Source organism: Panthera uncia, chromosome E1 (genome assembly GCF_023721935.1).
Source record: "Panthera uncia isolate 11264 chromosome E1, Puncia_PCG_1.0, whole genome shotgun sequence".
Classification (NCBI taxonomy): domain Eukaryota; kingdom Metazoa; phylum Chordata; class Mammalia; order Carnivora; family Felidae; genus Panthera; species Panthera uncia.
The window spans coordinates 49152188-49172454 of NC_064814.1; the positions used below are offsets into that span (position 1 = coordinate 49152188).

The window sequence follows — 20267 nt, forward strand, 5'->3', positions numbered from 1 at the left end:
ATATAAGGTTCCTTTTTATTTTTTTTATAAAAATGGCATTATATTCTATACAGTACTCTGCATTTTCACATTTCACTCAACAGTGTACCATGGGCGTCCTTCCAGGTCAATATATATGAGTTTAACTCATTTTCATAGCTGCCTGGTGTCCTAGAGGATGAATGTGCCCTAGAACATTCGAATATTGTCATATCCGTGAACATCAAGGTTATATTTCATGGTTTTTTACTTTCCCAATAATGGGATAACAGCAGTCCTTATCCACATACACTTATAGATATGTGGTTTTATTTTCATAGGATGGGTTCATAAAAATATGATTGCTATAATGGAGGATATGCACATTTTTTTTTTTTTTTAAATTTTTTTTTTTTTTTTTCAACATTTTTTATTTATTTTTGGGACAGAGAGAGACAGAGCATGAACGGGGGAGGGGCAGAGAGAGAGGGAGACACAGAATTGGAAACAGGCTCCAGGCTCCGAGCCATCAGCCCAGAGCCTGACGCGGGGCTCGAACTCACGGACCGCGAGATCGTGACCTGGCTGAAGTCGGACGCTTAACCGACTGCGCCACCCAGGCGCCCCTGCACATTTTTGATTTTAATAGATTTGTTAGATTACTTACCTAAGACTTATGACCTTTTATCCTTGACGAGAGTGCCTGTTTATACACAGCCTTAGCAGAAGCAGATAATACCAATCTTAATTTTTGACAGTAGGATAAACAAAAACTTCTATCTCATTAGTACTTTAACTTTGCATTTTCCCAAGCATATTTTTTATGTTAACCATTTGTGTTTTATCTTTTTGAGAATTGCTTGTTTAGCACTTTTGCTTATTTTTTCATTGAGATGATTGTTTTTCTCTTATCCATTTATAAATCAGCATTTTATTAGGGATGTGTATTTATTCCAGTATATTATGGGTCTTTTGGCTCTTCATCTTGATCAGGGAAAATTTTATATTGTTACACAGTGTAATCTGTTAGTATTTTCTTTTACTGTTTCTGGGTTTTGTTTTGTTCTGTTTTGTTTAAGATTTACCCTACCCTAGGGACACCTGGGTGGCTCAGTTGGTTAAGCATCCGACCTCGGCTCAGGTCATGATCTCACGGTTTGTGAGTTTGAGCCCTGCATTGGGCTCTGTGCTGATGGCTCGGAGCCTGGAGCCTGCTTCGGATTCTGTGTCTCCCTCTCTCTGCCCCTCTCTTGCTCATGCTCTGTCTCTCTCTGTCTCTCAAAAATAAAATAAACATTAAAAATGAAAAAAAGGCTTCCCCTACCCTAATCTTACACAAATAGGCTGTCACATTTCCTTCATCTATTTCTTTCTCTCTCTCTCTCTCTCTCTCCCTCTCTCTCTCTCTCTCTCTCTCTCTCTCTCTCTCTCTGTCTCAGATACTCGGTCTACCTTTCTTTGTTTAGTCCGATGTGAGGTATGAGTCTTTTCCTTCCAGGTGGACAGCCAGTCATGCCAGCACCATTTATGATCCAAACCATCCTCTACCCACTAAATCAAAATTCCACCTTTATGTTATATTTTGTCTATATTTAGAGGGATGTTCCTGATATGTTTTCATTTCTTTTTTTCTAAAACTTTTAAACAAAACTGCTTTAAAAAAATTTTAATGGGATTATTAGATTGCTGATACCATGTTTTAGACTTGGCCTTTCATCATAAACTGTCATCTTTCATATATTATCCTCTTTTCTTGAATTTTGTTGTATTCTCAAGGCAGTTTCTATCAAGCATATGATTCTGTCTCCTGTCATGAATTTACAAATGTCTGCTCTCCCTTGAGTGCAGTCATTCCTTTCATTTTATGTTATGGAATCTGTGCATAGATCAGGGCATGTCTTAGGGCAGGGCAGATAATTGCCTATCTCCTCTTCTTGCTTAAATGGGTTAGTGTATCAGGGCAAGATCATTGTCTATAGGTGCTGCTTATGTCTATACCCACTTTGCCTGACTACTGCTAAAATCTTTTCATGTCTTAAAAAGATATGAAGAGGGGCGCCTGGGTGGTTCAGTCTGTTAAGTGTCCGACTTCAGCTCAGGTCATGATCTCGCGGTTCTTGAGTTTGAGCCCCGCGTCGGGCTCTGTGCTGACAGCTCAGAGCCTGGAACCTGCTTCGGATCCTGTGTCTCCTTCTCTCTCTGCCCCTCCCCTGTTTGCACTGTGTCTCTCTCCCTCCCAAAAATAAACATTAAAAAAAAAATTTTTTTTTAAAGGATACAAAGGAAGGTTCTTTTTTTTTTTTTTTCAAGTTTATGTATTTATTTTGAGACAGAGAGAGAGGAAGGGGCAGAGAGAAAGGGAGAGAATCCCAATTAGGCTCTCCACTGTCAGCGCAGAGCCCAATGAACCGTGAAATCATGACCTGAGCTGAAGTCGGACACTTAACTGACTGAGCCACCCAGGCGCCCGAGAAGGAAGGTTCTTTAAGGTAAATTGGTGTTACATATCGGAGACACAGAAGCTCAAATAAAGTACAGAGGAACAGGTTCGTAGTGGGTGAAATTCATGTGTCCAGTTCCTTCTTTGGTGAAACTAATTGTGGGAACCAGCATCCTGGGTCTGCTTTTGCTAGCCATTGTCCATTTTAGGGACGTGCTGTGGCTCTTCCTAATCTGCCCCTTTCTGCTACTGTCCTTTTACCCGGGATAAACCATCTCTGGCCTCTTCGGACAGTCCTATGTTAATGTCACCCAGCCCTTGCAGGAAGAATGCTCCGTGTGCCCAGGGCTTCCTCTGCTCCTCTGAGGCCCAGCTCCCTAACGGGGGCCGTCGCAGGAGCTTCCCCACATCTTCATTTTCTCTGAAAGGGAATCGGGAATAAAGCCGTAGTGTTTACTTTCCATCCCTCCCCCCACTGCTCCCACTTACTCTCTATGTAGCAGAAAGTCCTCAAAGCTCAGGCCAGGTAGAGGCTGTCTTTCTGTAGCGTCCGGTGCTGAGGCAGGATTTCCACAGTGACTCTCACTGCTGGGATTTGGAGATGAGGATGCCTGTGTTCAAATTGCTGTCTTACCCTGTTTGTTTTACTGCCGTGTCTACGCTTCTACTGAAATTCCAGAATGGGATTCGGGGAAACACGGATACCTGAGAGCCAGAATAGTTAGGCATTTCTGTTTCACTCTAGAGCCGCAGACCGCTTTTAGATTTGTCCCACGCACGACAGTAAGAGACGCGTGGAGAAAATTGCATTCCACGCAAGGGCGTAGAATGAGCAAAGGCACAGACGGAAGACCTAAGCGGAACAGAGCCCCGGGTAGCTAGGGTTGTAGCCCAGAAGCGAGGTGAGTGGAGGGGAGGCAGAGGTTATGAGTCTTATGGCGCCAGGAAGGGCCTGCAGCTGGGCTCACTCAGGTTTTCAGGAACATGACTGGTCTTCTTTACAGATACTGACCTGCCGGTTATGAAGGTAGCGGTGGTGTCACACAGAGTTACTTTTGAATACTTTAAAACTAAGCATCAGGGCCCCCCCGGGGGGCTCAGCCGGTTACGCGTCTGACTCACGCGTCTCACTGTCCGTGGGTTCGAGCCCCGCGTCGGGCTCGGTGCTGACGGCTCGCAGCCCGGAGCCTGCTTCGGATTCTGCGTCTCCTCCTCTCTCTGCCCCTCCCCTGCTCTCTCTCTCTCTCTCTCTGTCTCTCTCAAACCTAAAATAAAAGCATCAAAAAAAGTTTTAAACTAAGCGCATACAAGAGCTCACATGTTACATTCTTGCATCAACATGGACCTGGATGCTGAAATAAGTGCTGTGGAAAGTCAGCACCACCCCGGGGCGCCTGGGTGGCTCAGTCGGTTAAGCGGCCGACTTCGGCTCAGGTCATGATCTTGCAGTCCGTGAGTTCGAGCCCCGCGTTGGGCCCTGTGCTGACAGCTCAGAGCCTGGAGCCTGTTTCAGATTCTGTGTCTCCCTCTCTCTGAACCTCCCCCATTCATGCTCTGTCTCTCTCTGTCTCAAAAATAAATAAACGTTTAAAAAAAAAAATTAAAAAAAAAAAGAAAAGAAAGTCAGCACCACTTGAAAACTCTATCTTTAACCAAAGAGAGCAGTGAATTAGAGAGACTGGGTAACATTTTGAAAATAAAAGATGACTGCAGACACATGGGCACATACGTTTAAATTACAACCAAAGACCTAGAAGGTACAGCAACAGTGAGTACGTGGTCCTCGCCTGCAACGGTCGGTCATTCTCGGGTATGGGCTGCCCCTTCCTAAGAGCAGATTACTGCGTGAAAATAAGAGCAATGAAATAAATACTGATAGCATTTTTAAAAATACACGTTAAGTAAATTACATAACGTTTTTAAGATACATGGTACTTACTATGGAGCTGTACACAACATTTTTTTTTGGCAAAAATCGTTCATTATTATCATAGTCTTACATTCTGGAATCAGATGGAGACACGCCTCATTTTTGTTGTTTTCATCGTGCCCCCTAAGCACACGGCAGCTCCTTTATCTGCGAGGCACCTGAATATAGAGAGACTGCTTGCTCGATGCTACAGGGAAATCGAATACTAGGCGTATTGAAAGATAGTATCTTTGTGTACAGTTGTCCCTTCAAAACCATGGAAGCTGTACTTCTGGGTGATGTAGATTTTCAAAGCTCATTTGATGATATGTGTGTGTGGGTCTTGTTCTACAGATTGACCTTCGAACCTAACATCTGTCTTCAGGACGTAATAGCTAGCATAGAACAAATTCCTAACCTTGGAGCTTTTCCTGTATTTAATGAATTCGTGACAATGCACCTGCTACATGCTTAATATTTCTTAACATCCTTTATAGAATACAGAGTCTTACTCTTCCTTAGAACAGACAAAATGTAGGATTTCATTTATTGCCAGCGTTGTTACTGGTCGATCTAGGACAATCCTAACAGGCTGGCTTAAAGGAATTTCAGATCTATTGATGATTAAGGTGCTGTGCTAATAAAAAAACAATAGTGTTCTTAATAACCGTTTTCTATGGTTCTTCAATTCAGGCTTTGTTTTGTGAATCCTTCTCCTACCCCTGACATGCGTATGCATGCACATATACACATGCGTCCCTGTTATATAACATGGCGGGGCAGAGGGTGGTATTTGGTTCAGTAGCTTCTCTGATCTGCTTAAACAACTTGCAGAGTTCCCTACTACTGACTCTTACTGTTCTAGGCAAGCCGAGTGATCATTTGAAATATAGTCAATATAGTCTTGGGGTATCTGAAGGCCAGAGGACTGGGAATCGGCTCTTGGACCCTTGCTCTTTTCTAAATGAGCCTTCCTATTAATCATTTGATCTGTTGAATCACAGAGAAATGTAGGTGATTGAAGGAAACACCTTGGCAGAAGGTAGGATTGTTTGCATTAAATTATCAAGGAACCAAATGAAAATGAATTTTTTAAAAAAGATCTTCCTTTGGGATGCCTGAGTGGCTCATTCGGTTAAACATCTGACTCTTGATTTCAGCTCAGGTCATGATCTCACGGTCCGTGAGTTCGAGCCCTGCATCGGGCTCTACGCTGACAGTGCGGAGCCTGCTTGGGATTCTGTCTTTCCCTTTCTCTCTGCCCCTCCCCTACTTGTGCGTGCATGCGGTCTCTCTCTCTCTCTCTCTCTCTCTCTCTCTCTCAAAAAAAAAAAAAAAAAAATCTTCCTTTGAAGGGTGCCCTGAGTTTCTGCAAAGCCCCGTTGGGAGCCCGTCCTTTAAATGGGTTGGTGAGAAGGTGGTTCACTTTGTTTCTGACCTTCCTCGGAATGGCCGGGACAGAAATTGGAGATTTTTTTTTTTCTGCTTGTACCTAACCTGATTTCATTCTATTTCTGCGTATTCACCACTTGATTTTATACTGTATAACACAATGGGGAAAATACAAAAACCAAACTCATTCAGTTAAAAAAAATTGGGGGGGTTGCGGTGGGCGTCTGGGTGGCTCAGTCGGTTAAGCATCCAACTTCGGCTCAGGTCATGGTCTCACAGTTCGTGATTTTGAGCCCCACATCGGGCTCTCTGGTCTCAGCGCAGAGCCCACTTCAGATCCTCTGTCTCCCTCTGTCTCTGCCCCTCCCTGGCTCTCTCTTTCTCTATCTCAAAAATAAATAAACATTAAAAACATTTTTTTAAAACCCAGCTCCCTACCAGTTTCTGAAGTTCCTGGTATTTTCTTTCAAGGAAGTCACCAGGTTATTGATTTTTTTTTTTTTTTTTTCTCAAAAGAAGGGAGAGACAAAAGTGTAGGACAGCATGATTTCAATGTTTTAAGTTCTGCCTCACTAAAATTTATTTTGTTCACATCGATCACAGAGCAACAGAAGAAAGCTTTGAGAATTAAGGACAAGTAAATTCAACCACGGAAGCTTATGAGCAGCTGGATTGATCCCAGAAAGATCAGTAAATAAATATTTTAAACTTCCACTGACCTTATTAAAATACACTGCCAGAAATATTCTGTTTGAGCCATTCTCATAAATGAGTCATCTTCCAAAAACAGCTGGTAGCAATTTGCTATAAGAAAAAGAGTAGTGACTTAGAAATCAGAAGATTGGGAGGTCTTGCCTTGGCTCGTTCACAGGGAGATTAAATGACACGCTAACATGTCCCAGATGAGGCACAAGAGAATTGAATCAGACGATCTGTCTTTAAAAGACCCCTTCATGGGGCACCCGGGTGGGTGGTTAAGCGTCCTACTTCAGCTCAGGTTATGATCTCACGGTCATGATCTCTCGAGCCCCACATCGGACTCTGTGCTGACAGCTCAGAGCCTGGAGCCTGCTTCTCATTCTGTGTCCCCCTATCCCTCTCTCTCTCTCTCTCTCTCTCTCTCTCTCAAAAATATTAAGAACATTAAAAAAAATTTTTAAATACTTTCCTGGCCATTCCCAAGAAAACATCTCTGATAAAAATAGAGGGCAGTACCTATATTATTTCCCAGAGAGGCAAAGCGGATACAGAAAATGAGATTTTAAATTGGGGATCCTCCTTCTGGATTTGTTTTTCTCGGCATTGTTTCTGTTTCCATCTGTGTCTCTTCCCCCCCTGGGAACATCCTCCACCTTTTCAATTTGCCGTACTCTTTACCATGCAGACCTGTGAATGAAGAGTCAGAACCCCCCGAGGTCGATGCTCCCAGCCGGTGGCATGGCGTCTATGTGAACAGAACATCTCCGACGCCTTCGGAATCTGCGACCACCGTTAAGTCCCTCATCAAGTCATTTGACTTGGGACGTCCAGGTATTTCATCATTTGGTCTCACGAATCCAACTCAGATTCAGACGGTGGCCCCACATACCAAGCTGTCTCTACTCCACACTGGCCCCAGATTAATGCAACCACAAGGGCTCGTCTACATCATTCTGCATGTAGCTGCCGTGTACAAGAGACTTCTGCAGCCTTGCTGAAGCTCCCGTAAGACAACCCTGAAGAGTCTGCGTCACACGTAATACAGCCTCCTCTTTCTCTCCACCTCTTCCTTAGCTTTAATTCCAGACGTGCCACGTTCCTCTTCTGCCTCTATGTCCGTTAAACTCAGGTTACCACCACTTGCCTTCTTACCGTCTCATGAGAGTTAGCAGGGTCAACCGGAGGCTTCATTTCCTAGAAAATGAGGTGTTGAATCTATGCATTTGGCTCTCTTGTTGGACACCCCCCGCCGCCGGCCTTGCTCGTCTCACAACGTACTGTTAGACTTTTCTCTCCCTGGTCTTGTGTGCGACTGCCTGTTCTGACCTGTCGTGCCTGATCTTGATACATTCCCAGATTTTTCTGTAAATGTCTCTCTGGCTCACAGTTCACCGTTATTCACTGTTAACTATGTACGTGAGGAAAATGCATGTTGCCACTCTACGCACATAAATATAGTAGATGGAAGAAACCAAATGTGCATCTGTCCAAAATAGCAGTATATTTCTTCTCTTGACCTCAACAGATACGCCTGTGGTGTCGGGAGACTAGAGTTATTACCCCTAGCTAATCCTAGGATGCACCTGGTTGTCTTTGCTAAAATAGTTTGTAGCTAAGTTAGATGAAGATTAGCCTGCAAATATTAAAAGATATGAAAGCCGGTGACTACGTTCAGTCTGCGAAGATAGGAAGTGAATGAACAGTGAATGGTTTGTGCAAGAATTTTCCTGCTCCTTCTTGCCTTAGATGCCTCGTCACGTGTTTTCTTCCCCCCGTCACTGTGTGGCCCACCTCTAAGAACAACCCCCATGTAGTTGGCTCCTCCCCGCTCCTTCCCCTGTTCAGCACTAGCGCACAGGAGAGAACAGAGTGGTACCTTAGAAGCATCCTGGGATGCCTTTGTAGTCACCAAAACAGTAACAAATGAGGAGCTGTTACTCGCTGTTTTGAACCTGAACTGCATACAAATGTCCCCTTCTCTTTGCTTGGCAGGTGGAACCGGACAGAATATTTCTGTCCATAAAACCCCCAGAAGCCCCCTGAGTGGGATCCCCGTGAGGACCACTCCAGCTGCTGCGGTTTCTCCAATGCAGGTAAGAGAGCTTTGGCCACGTGGGTGGTGGCCCGTGCCACGTGGTATCATCGTGGTGTCTTGTGCCCAGGCAAGTCGCAAAGGGAAAGTGAAAACCCAATTGTTCTATTCTTTGAGGCACATTGAACATCGTTTTTAATAGGAGTAAGATAATAATAACGAAACTTTCGTTAAAGATTACAATTCTAGGGGTGCCTAGGTGGCTCAGTCAGTTAAGCGTCCTACTTCAGCTCGGGTCATGATCTCTCAATACGTGAGTTCGAGCCCCGCGTCGGGCTCTGTGCTGACAGCTCAGGGGCTGGAGCCCGCTTCACATTCTGTGTCTCCCTCTCTCTCTGCCCCTCCCCTGCTCTTGTGTGCGTGCTCTCTCTCTCTCTCAAAAATAAACATTAAAAAAAAAGTTTTTTTAATTATAATTCTGGGCACCTGGGTGGCTCAGTCAGTTAAGCATCCGACTCTTGATTTCTGACAGTGCAGAGCCTGCTTGGGATTCGCTGTCTCCCTCTCTCTCTCTCTCTGCCCCTCCCCTGCTCACACAGGTGCACTTTGTCTCTCTCTCTCTGTCTCTCTCAAAATAAATAGATATTTTTTAAAAATTCTAACAATTGCAGTTCTGAGGCCTGATGAAGATCCAAGAGAAGCACGCTAAACCTCATATAATTTTGTTTGTAAGGTATATTTAAAATTTTCAGTTAACCGAAGATTGTAATTTTTACCAGAAGTGGATATTGAACTAGTTATTTTTCTCAAAGAATTGTGTCTTTTCTTTTTTTTCCCAAAAGCCCCCCAGAGAGAGAAAACATTTATAATTTGTAAGTTCTTAGAGTTCACTGGGTACGATCTGTGTCACCTTTGCCGTTTTGTGAAGGTTCTAGATCAGAGCTACTTGGCATTTTCAGGGTCCAGAGTGCTAACCATTACACCATGGAACCCACTCGCTACTTGGCATTTTCTAAGGCTGGGGCTTTCAGTGTCATTGGTAACATTCAGCACTCTGCTCTCTCTGAGCCAAGGGTAATGTTGTCATTAACAAGTACCCTTTTGGGGCACCTGGGTGGCTCAAGTCGGTTAAGCGGCCGACTTTGGCTCAGGTCATGATCTTACCGTTTGGGAGTTTGAGCCCCACGTTGGGCTCTGTGCTGACAGCTCAGAGCCTGGAGCCTGCTTCACATTCTGTGTCTCCTTCTTTCTCTGCCCCCCGCCCCCACTCCCGCTCACACTCTGCCTCTCTCTCTCTCTCAAAAATGAATAAACATTAAACAAACACGTATAGCTTGAATGTTTCCGCATGTACACACCCCTGCAGCCAACACCAAGGTAAAGCATTCTCGTCACCCCAGAAGGCCCCCCCCATGCCACCACCCAGTCAGTAATCTCTTAAAGTAGCCATTATTCTGACTTCTGTTACCCCACTGGATCAGTGTTACACTGACCTAACCATTGTAAAAGGGAGTGACTTAAAAATCTCCCTTGCTCCCTAGCCCCAGAAAGAACCACTGTTGATGGCTTGTTGTGTATCCTTCTAGATGTTTTTCTTTAGCATAAAAGTGTGTGTGGTTGGGGAAGGGGGAGGGAGAGAAAGTTTTATAAATTAGATTACACTAAACATCATTCGGACACTGGCTCATTCCACTTTGTCGTTGGAATGGAACCCATGAGGGCAGGGATTTTTATCTGTTTTGCTTGCTATTCTGTCTTTTGCCTGGAACAGTGGCCGGCACATAGTTCTATCACAGTACAAGCTCAGTAAATATTTGTTGAATGAATGAAGGAAGCTATCAGAGACATCTTTACATGTCAGTATTTGGAAAAAATACTGCATCCTTTTTTTTTTTTTTAATTTTTTTTAATGTTAATTTATTTTAGAGAGAAAAAGAGACAGAGTGTGAGCAGGGGAGGGGAAGAGAGAGAGGGAGACACAGAATCTGAAGCAGGCTCCAGGCTCTGAGCTGTCAGCACAGAGCCCGATGCGGGGCTCAAACTCATCAACCGTGAGATCATGACCTGAGCTGAAGTCAGACGCTTAACTGACTGAGCTACCCAGGTGGCTCCCCTCCTTCTTTTTTTTAAGGCTGAATAATATTTCAGTGTATGTAAATACCACATTTTGTTTATCCATTCATCTGTCCATGGACATTTAGGTTGTTTCTGCCTCTTGACTATTGTGAGTAATGCTGCAACAAACTTGGGTGTGCAAAAATCTCTTCTAGATTCATTTTTTTTGGATATAGACCCAGAAGTGAGACTGCTGGATTGTGTAGGAGTTCTATTTTTAATTTTTTGAAGAGCCTCCCTACTATTTTCCATAGCGGGTGCACCATTTTATATGCCCACCAGCAGTGCACAAAGATTTTAATTTTTCTGCAGTTTGATCAACACTTGTTATTTTCTCTCGCTCTCTCTCTCTTTTTAAAATAATGACCCCTCTAACAGATGTGAAGTGATATCTCATTGTGGTCTTGATTTGCATTTCCCTGATGATTAGTGAAGTTGAGCATCTTTCCATATACCTGTTGGCCATTCAGAAACAGTATTTTTACACACCTCCTTGAATATACGTAGAATTTTCCAGGAAGGTACTCACAAAGCTGATTAATTATGATTAATTAAGAGAAGAAACAGGTGGTGGGAGTGAGAGGGAGACTCTTTCCATTTTATGTCCTTTCTGTTCTTTTGAGGATCGGGCCAATTGCATTTATTACCTATTCAAATAAATAAGTTGTGTTGGGTTTTTTTTTTAATGTATATTTATTTTTGAGAGAGAGGGTGAGCACAAGCAGGGGAGCGGCAGAGAGAGAAAGAAAGGGAGGGAGACACAGAATCCACAGCAGGCTCCAGACCTCGTGCGGGACTTGAACCCACAGACTCTGGGATCACGACCTGAGCTGAAATCGGATGCTTAACCCACTGAGCCACCCCGGTGCCCCTAAATAAGTTGTTTCAAAACCTCCCTCTCGTGATTCCGATGAGTTTAAGAACCGTTGTGTGGGGGCGCCTGGGTGGCGCAGTCGGTTAGGCGTCCGACTTCAGCCAGGTCACGATCTCGCGGCCCGTGAGTTCGAGCCCCGCGTCGGGCTCTGGGCTGATGGCTCGGAGCCCGGAGCCTGTTTCCGATTCTGTGTCTCCCTGTCTCTCTGCCCCTCCCCCGTTCATGCTCTGTCTCTCTCTGTCCCAAAAATAAAAAAACGTTGAAAAAAAAAAAAATTAAAAAAAAAAAAAAAAAAAAAAAAAAAGAACCGTTGTGTGGACACACACGCCTTGTTTACGCTGTCCTTGGGGTCACAAGCTCACCTGTGCTGCTGTGCCTTTTGGTTTTTTAGAGACACTCCACTTACAGTAGCGTTCGGCCAGCCAGCAAAGGTGTGACTCAGCATTTGGATCTTCCAGAACTTCCACTCTCAGGTAATACAAACGCCTTTGACTTATTTTTTTGTGCGGTCAACGTTTCTTCTTTGCCTGAAACTGAGCTTAGAAAAATAATCCGTGGCATTTATCTCAAACAGTTGAAAACCCCAAATGTTTTGTGTGATGGCTGTTGGATCCTGTTTCCTGCCAGCTGTCCTTCCCAGCGTGTATGTGTTCAGGAGAAATGTCCAGATTTGGAGGGGGGGTGGGGGGTTGCTTGCTTTTTACTGAATCTCAAGGGAATAATTTACAATCTTTAGAAGTCGCTATTTTAAGAAAAAAATTTTATCTGATTCTAAAGGTCTGTGGCTTCCACAATTCTTGAAATATGCCTCTTTAGGGCTCTGTCTCTGAGCGTAGTCCCCTTCCTGTTGTTACTGCGGGTATTTTATTTACTTATTTTGAGAGAGAAAGCATGAGCGGGGGAGGGGTGGACAGAGAGGGAGAGAGAGAGAATCCCAAACAGGCTCCGCACTGTCAGCACAGAGCCTGCTCGGGATTCTCTTTCTCTCCCTCTGTCTCTGCCCCCTCCCTTGTGTGCATGCACTCTGTCTCTCAAGATAAATAAAGAAACGTAGGAAAAAAAAAAAAAAAAAAAAGGAAGAACACTGTCTGGCTCATAGTATCGCTCCAAGGGCTGAGTGAACGCGGCCGGGTGTGGGGTGGGTGCTGTGGAAGTGTTGGCTGTTACCACTCTAACGTCTGGTCTCTTGGAATCAGTTCGCCAGTCAGAACAAAGAGGCATTAGCAGAATGTTAAGCTTGTCCTGAGTATTTACCCTAGAAATTTATGTGTATGACTCTGTGGTCACTGTTGTGAGGAAACAAAAAAGATAAAAAAGAAGGCGAACGCTAAATGAATTATTTGCCGGTGCCTCACAGGAAGGCCAGAAAGCCGGAAATCTAGATTGCATAGATAGAAGTCCTGCGTTGCTAAGCATCAGACAAAACTTCTGTAACACAACTTCTGTAACACAATTCTGTAATTGTGTGAATCTAAAGGAATTCCAGCTGTTCTTCTTTTAGATCATGGTCAAACACCATTAGGTTCCTTCTTAACATAGTTATTTCTGAAATAACTATTGCTATTGTTTTGGTCTTTCACTGGAAAGTCTTTAACCTTAACCACCTTATTTTCTTTCACTTCTGAATTTTGTTTTCTTTTTTTCGTGGAATAAGAGGATTTTAAACGTATGTAAATACTGAAACTGACAATGTGAGGACCGCCTCAGCCCGTCCCCTGCATTTTACATGCGAGAGATTCAAGCCCTACGGAGACTAATTGATTTATAACTGGTCCCACCGATTCTGAATGACTCTGGGACCAAGATAGGATTTTTTTTCTGATTCTTTTCACCATGTTGCCTTTTGGAAATGAGGCTGGTGATTGCTCTGATCAGATAGTGACAATGGTTTATGTAGGACTTGATAATGACCTCAAGGAAGAAGAAGAAAATGGTGTCTAAGGGCAGGAGAATAAGAAAAAACAAAGGGTAAGTGAGTCCAGTAGAACAGGTCATTATTTCTCTGCAAACTAGAGAAATGGAGGGAGGCCAAAACAGGGTATTGGAAACCCACCCGATTTGAGTTCCTACACTTGCCACATAGTGGAAAATAAGGAATAAGTTGATTATATAATACCTATAACATAAAAGTTACCATCTTAACCATTTTTAAATGTACTAGGTGAGCTTTAGGTCATAACATTTGTCTTCTCTGTTCCTCCCATGTTAAAATTTCCTTTGGTGGGGAGCCGGGGTGGCTCAGTCAGTTAAGCATCTGACTCTTGATCTCCACTCAGGTCTTAATCTCAGAGTCATGAATTCAAGCCCTGTGTTGGGCTCTGCACTGGGCGTGAGGCCTATAAAAATTTTTTTTTTTTTTTCCTTTTGTGTCAAGAAACCATTTGTTTAATTGACAAGATAAATACTGACGCCAAAGCCATACTGGCTGTTGCCCTGAAGTAAACAGTTCATTGTCAGCGCCCGCTCTTTTCGCCCACCAGGCACCTGTCTACCCGGATGATTCTATTTACCATACTAAAAAAGGATTACATGGTAAAAGTTGCTTGCATTCAACCCAGCCTTGCCAAGACTGAGGTCATCAAAAGCTGCCAAAGTGGGATTAATGCACTGTTTTTGTTGTTTTCTTCAGTGATGTAAACACTGTTTTCCCTCTGCTCTTCCAGGCTAATTAGCCTCACTCCCCACTTTACTACCCATAATTGGTGGCTCTTAGCTGTACAAGTATTGTTTTCTTCCGTGACTGTGGTGTCATAGGAGGCGACCATGGGCTTAGCCTGGTCACAGAGGCCTGTCGTGTGGCATTGAGCAAATCACCGTGTTCTGTGCCGTTGCCCCCGTTAACTACAGACCAGACCATCTCAAATTTTCCTCCCATTCTATACCCTTGTGGTCCTTTAAGAAACATCATCGGGACGATCCAGCCTGTTTCATCAGCGTGTTTTGGTTTCTAATATAACAGCAGAGAGGAGCCTTTAAAGAATTATTTTTGCTTATTTGTAAGCAAGCCAGACCCTATGACTGGAATGGCTTGTTTTCTTGCAAAATAGTTATCAATTCTTGGAAAAGTAATCAGCTTTTTGCCTGCTGCCACCTGTGACTTGAAAATCCCACTGGGCACCTACCTGCCAGCTCTCTCTCTCTCTCTCTCACTCTCTCTCTCGCTCTCTCTCTCTCTCTCTCAGATGCCCATTGATTAAAACAAACTGCTTTACTTGGGGACAGGGCTGGTTTTGTGGGCGTGTGACCCGTGCAGAGCTCTTGGAAGGGCTTCAGTTCAGTGTTCCACAGGTGCCATCTTGAAATTCATCACAATTCTTGAAGAAGAGGCTAATTTGTCAATAGTCTCTATGAGTCTTGTAGTCAGTCCTGCCTGGAGAATCCTTTCTAGAAAACACTATGTCCCTATTTGCATTTTTATTACTTAATCGGAAACTGTATCTATAAATCTATATCTGTTCTATATATTTGTACTTGAGAATAAGATGAGAATTATATGGTACTTGAGAAGAAAGCGTGGTGACCAGATTTCTCTTCTTCAGGAATAGGTGATTATGTTGTTGTTCACACAGATCTTCTAAAGGGAAGGGGTGAGGACCTGAAACCGGACCCTTACCTCCGCAAGAGCCCCTCGCTCGAGTCTCTGAGCAGACCCCCTTCTCTGGGCTTCGGAAACACGAGGCTGCTGAGCGCTTCCACGGGGGGCTTGAAACCACAAAGCAAACTCAGGTATCGCATTTGAATCAGTGAGAAAGCACTGGGCTGATGACCTTGTGTTCTTCCTTCTGTTGTATCCCCTCTGGTCAGGTTCCTTCTTACGTATATTTCCTGAATGAAAACGACCCAGACTCAGCACCTGCCTTCAGCAAGAGAGGAGGGCACTGCACCACAGGACGGTGCGGAGTGAAATAAGAGCTGTAGAAAAAGAAGTATAAGCAGACTACGTGGGGAGTTGTTAGTTGGATGAGGAAGTCGGGAGTGAGGAGGCAGCGTTTCTGCCACAGGGGTCCTGCAGGCGTCACCTTGAGGCTCTGCTGGAAGTTCAGGGAACTGGCGGTGGTTTAGTTTGGTTAGACTGGACTGCGGGCCGCATGAGGGCAGGGGCCCCGGCACACACATCATCAACGTCAGGATTGGCCAGGAGGCAGATAGGTGGTTAGGGTATCACCACCGGAAAGGCAGGTTGGAGTCACATTGTGAATGATCTTCATTGCCAAGGCTAGAGGTCTGTACTCATTTCGGTAAAGCGGTGGGGAACCACTAGGTTTGTGGCCTCTTGTTTCTGTTGTTTCTGATTGCGAGTAGTGGTTCAGTAAACAGTGGCATGTCGGAAGGACCGGAGGGGCATTTTGAAGTCAGTGTCGAAAGAGCCCGTTAGTGGTGATGGGGGGGGTGGGGGGTGGAGGGGGGACAGAGACTGCGGGGGTGGTCACCAAAAGCCTGTCTTTGCTCATACCTCTGCCACTTCCTCCCTGCTCTGTGCCCCTGCTCACCCAGGCCACGGCAAACCTCCCCGCCCTCTAGCCGCTCGCTGCTTCCCCACGTAGAGTCATCCTCTAGAACACCGAGCGCGTCCCGTGCAGACCTTGTCAGAAACCTCCCGTGACTCGTCATGCACTCTTCCACCTTTGCTCCTTATTCTGGTTCTCTGCAGCTTAGTCTCACCCTGCTCACGTGCTAGCGTGTCCCTGCCCTCCGCTCCGTCAGAGCCTGTTTTACTCTCAGCCGTTGCCGCTAACACATGCATTGCTGACTGCTCGCGAGGCTCTGGCCTGAATTGTCTTCCTTCTGTCCCTTTCACACTCCCCTAAGTCCTTCTCCTTCAAAGCCAAGCAAACTACCCTGGTAGCGTCGATGCCCCCTTTCTCTGCCTTTGGTGTCTTAACCTCATTTGGGTATTTAATCCACTGTGGTGTGGTGTGTGTGCCTTTGTCCCCATTGAAGGCTGCACTATGTTTATTTTTTTAATGTTTATTTTTGAGAGAGAGAGAGAGACAGAGTGTAAGCTGGGGAGGAACAGAGAGAGAGAGGCAGAATCTGAAGCAGGCTCCAGGCTCTGAGCTGTCAGCACAGAGCCCGATGCGGGGCTCAAACTCACGAACCGTGAGATCATGACCTGAGCCGAAGTCGGACTCCCCACCGACTGAGCCACCCAGGTGCTCGTACGTTGCACTTTAGTAGATGGTGAATACCTCGTCTCACACTTTGATGTCTCTCCCAGCCCCCTGTGTTGTGTTACACACACAGCATTTCATTCAGTCAGTGCTTAGGAGTACGTAGATAAATGAGTACACAAAACAGGGCACTTTAGTAGTAATGGCTTTTTAGCAAACATCATAACTACAGCATTATGTGTGTTACAATAGGATTTTATAAAAGTCTGAATAAGTTCAGCTCTTGTCATACCTTTGGGTGTGGCCTATATTTGCACCCAAATAGATGAAGTCATATCTTTTCAGAGGTTTAACTTAAAGCCCCAGATATTACACATTAGTCTTGTTTCTGCACAGGAGATTTAAATGATCAGAACTTTTTTTTTTTAGCTTTTTAAAATGTTTATTTATTTCTGAGAGAGAGAGAGAGCAAGCAGGGAAGGGGCAGAGAGAGAGGGAGACACAGAATCTGAAGCAGGCTCCAGGCTCCGAGCTGTCAGCACAGAGCCTAAAGCAGGCCTCAAACTCATAGACTCGGACGCTCAACTGACTGAGCCACCCAGCCACCCCCCAAACCTTGTTTTTAAGGACCAGAATTAGTGCTATTCTGAAATTGCTCTTTTCTTTATGCCACAAATGTGTACAGAAAAGGCTATGTGTGTGTGCTGTTGATGTGACACCCTTCATCGTGAAAGATTAAATTAGTGGAAATCAATATGTTGTTTTATTTTTGTATTCACATCACTGAGACGAATGACAGGATAGAAATTAATTTCTTTTGGAAGTTTTCATCCTATTGATATTAATTTGGAGCAGGCACCATATCTAGTTAACTTTATTTTTTCAAAGAAAATTGTCCAGTAAATGTTTTAGTTGTCCGCCTTTACAGAAACTCTTCTCCCAACCTTCATTTCGGTCTTTCCTCATTTGTCAGACCTAAAAATTCAGTTCTAAATGACAAAGTAAGACGTGGCTTTAGTAAACACAGGCCACGTCACTGTAACATCATAGGCTCTTCGCGACTCTGATGACAGAAACTCACGGATATGAGTTTACAGATAATGCCAGGTACAAGAAAAACCAGACATCAGATGGCACCAGCAACATTTTAATGCAAGTTTATGAAGTTTTCTTACTATCTCTACCCTAATTCAGATTGCTGAGGTCTGGAATCATTACATTCCTCCTTAAAAATATTTTAAAGGGGCGCCTGGGTGGCTCAGTCGGTTAAGCGTCCGACTTCGGCTCAGGTTACGATCTCGCGGTCCGCGGGTTCGAGCCCCGCGTCGGGCTCTGGGCTGATGGCTCAGAGCCTGGAGCCTGCTTCAGATTCTGTGTCTCCCTCTCTCTTTGCCCCTCCCCCGTTCATGCTGTGTCTCTCTCTGTCTGAAAAATAAATAAACGTTAAAAAAAAAAATTAAAAAAAATATTTTAAAGTATTTTCATTAAGTATCAGAATGATACAAAACAATAATAATAAGATACGTGTAAGGTATAAAGAACAACAGTGCACCTGGATATCAACCTTCCAGGGCAAGGAAGAGAAAATTATTATTACCATTGAAATCTGCCGTCAGCCCCTGTGCGCTGGCCTCGCCTCCCTGCCCCGCCCCAAGATCACCACTGTCCTGACTGTTTTGTATGTCGTCCTCTGCTTCTCTTTCCAGTTTCACCACGTACGCTTGCACCCCCAAACAATATAAACAATACATTATTTAAATTGTCATTTAAAATTCTGTATAAATGGGAACATACAGTGCTTTTCTCTTTTTTTTTTTTAATTCAAAATTGTTCCTGCTGTGCATTCAAGTCATTGCATACATCTCAGTTCATTGGCTTTTATTGCTGTATAGTATTCCTTTGTATGACTGTACCTCTGTTCACTAATTTTCCTGATGATGTGCATCTGATTGTTTCCAATTATTTGCTAGTATAAAAAAGTGCCAAGGGGCGCCTCGGTGGCTCAGCGGGTTAAGTGTCCAACTTCAGCTCAGGTTGTGATTTCACGGTTCGTGAGTTTCAAGCCCACTGCTGAGCTCTTCGCTGTTGGCACAGAGCCTACTTTGGATCCTCTGTTCCCCTCTCTTTCTGCCCCTCCCCCACTTGTTCTCTCTCTCTCAAAAATAAACATTTAAAAAATGTCTTTTAAAGTAACGTAGGCGTCTATTAAAAATTGACGGGTGCCTGGGTGGCATAGTTGGTTAGGTGGCTGACTTCAGCTCAGGTCATGATCTCACGGTCCATGAGTTTGAGCCCCACGTCGGGCTCTGTGCTGATGGCTGAGACCCTGGAGCCTGCTTTGGATTCTGTGTCTCCCTCTCTCTCTGTTCTTCCCCTGCTTGTGCTCTATCTCTCTCAAAAATAAATAAATGTTAAAAAAAAATTTTTTTCTTTACAAAGTTAAAAAAAATAAAAATTGAGAAGAGGGTGCCTGAAGTCTTGCTCTCAGAGTGCTGTTATATTATTTAGTAAAATCACTTCCTTTGGCTAAACAGGTGCTCAGAAATGAGTTAGTATCTCACAAACTGGGGAGTATCACTTTTGGAGTGTGCAAAGCCCCTCTTTTGAGTAGTTTTTACTGATTTTCCCCTTTTATCTCCATTCCTATCACCTCTCCATAAGCAGCCAATCTAGTGGTTTTAAATGGCCTTTCAGCCCACCTTTCATAGGTTACGTAGGTATAGGTGTAGCCTTGGAACACGTAGAATAGTTTTTCTAGAGTCTTTAATTAAAACGGTACTGTACTTAATAACTAAAGGACTAGATGAATGGAACAACAGATGGATTTAAAAACAACCGAAAACGAAAATCAACCTGTTTCCAGACTTCTGACAGCCAAGCAGTACAATTTAATTCTTCTTTCATATCGTGAGACATAATAAAGACGTATCATTCGTATGACTAGCATGACATAATAAAGACTCATCTCACTGGAGACACCTAAACTTCTGCTCTATAATCTAGTTATTTGTTTCTTGCCTACTTGAGGGTCCTAAAAATTAGTCTCTTCTCTTTACCACGTGCTCTTCTTTCTAACTAGTGTGGAGAGAAGAGACCCCCTGGCTGCCTTGGCCCGGGAATATGGCGGCTCCAAGCGCAACGCTCTCTTGAAATGGTGTCAGAAGAAGACAGAAGGCTATGCGGTAAGCGACCGTGGCGACCGGCTTCCACCCGGCTCTGGGCGGCAGGCCTTTGCCAGGGTTTGTTCTGGGCACGCACATGGCTTGGACGGGCCGGTGTGCGTGGAACTCGTGTCCTTCTCTTCTCTGGGGGAGGGGCCGCCAGGTAGTGGGGTTTGCTGTGGTGCCCAACGAGGTGAGTGGGACTGAGAGCCAGTCTGTGCTCTACCCAACGAGCCATGTACCTCAACCCAGGTGTGCATCTCCTGTGGGAAGGGGCACCTTTCTCTTTGCTCAGAGGAGACGCAAACTCTGCAAGCAGTGCACCCAACAGGCTGCTTCAGTCCAGACGGACCGCGTCTGCTGCACCGTCTTCCCGAAGAAGGCACCTTTTCCTAATTTATACAAACGCCCCGCTTAGAATGTCTTCAGCATTTCTCTGTCACTTGAAGAGCTGTTGGCATGTAGTTTCAAGTTTCGAACTTCAAGTTTCAAGTTTATCAGGACGGTATTTGTTTTCTGGGAAGGTTACACAAGGAAGTGACACCCGATCTAAAAGTGTAAGCTTTGTTAATTGTG

The 20267-nt window shown here is 44.4% G+C and overlaps 1 protein-coding gene across 13 annotated transcripts in view; it reads left to right on the plus strand.

Moving 5' to 3' along the window:
* SPECC1 (sperm antigen with calponin homology and coiled-coil domains 1) overlaps nucleotides 1-20267 on the plus strand; it is a 282425-nt gene that overhangs the window by 202660 nt on the left and 59498 nt on the right. For 10 of the 13 annotated variants that reach the window (XM_049638057.1, XM_049638054.1, XM_049638051.1 and 7 more), the window contains 5 exons: nucleotides 7084-7229; nucleotides 8391-8491; nucleotides 11811-11892; nucleotides 14989-15145; nucleotides 19610-19712. In XM_049638057.1, coding sequence (XP_049494014.1) covers nucleotides 7084-7229; nucleotides 8391-8491; nucleotides 11811-11892; nucleotides 14989-15145; nucleotides 19610-19712 — 589 coding nt within the window. Of the gene's footprint in view, nucleotides 1-7083; nucleotides 7230-7472; nucleotides 7605-8390; nucleotides 8492-11810; nucleotides 11893-11993; nucleotides 12053-14988; nucleotides 15146-19609; nucleotides 19713-20267 lie in introns of those variants that run through there. The other 3 variants (XM_049638059.1, XM_049638061.1, XM_049638062.1) reach the window with 3 other exon arrangements.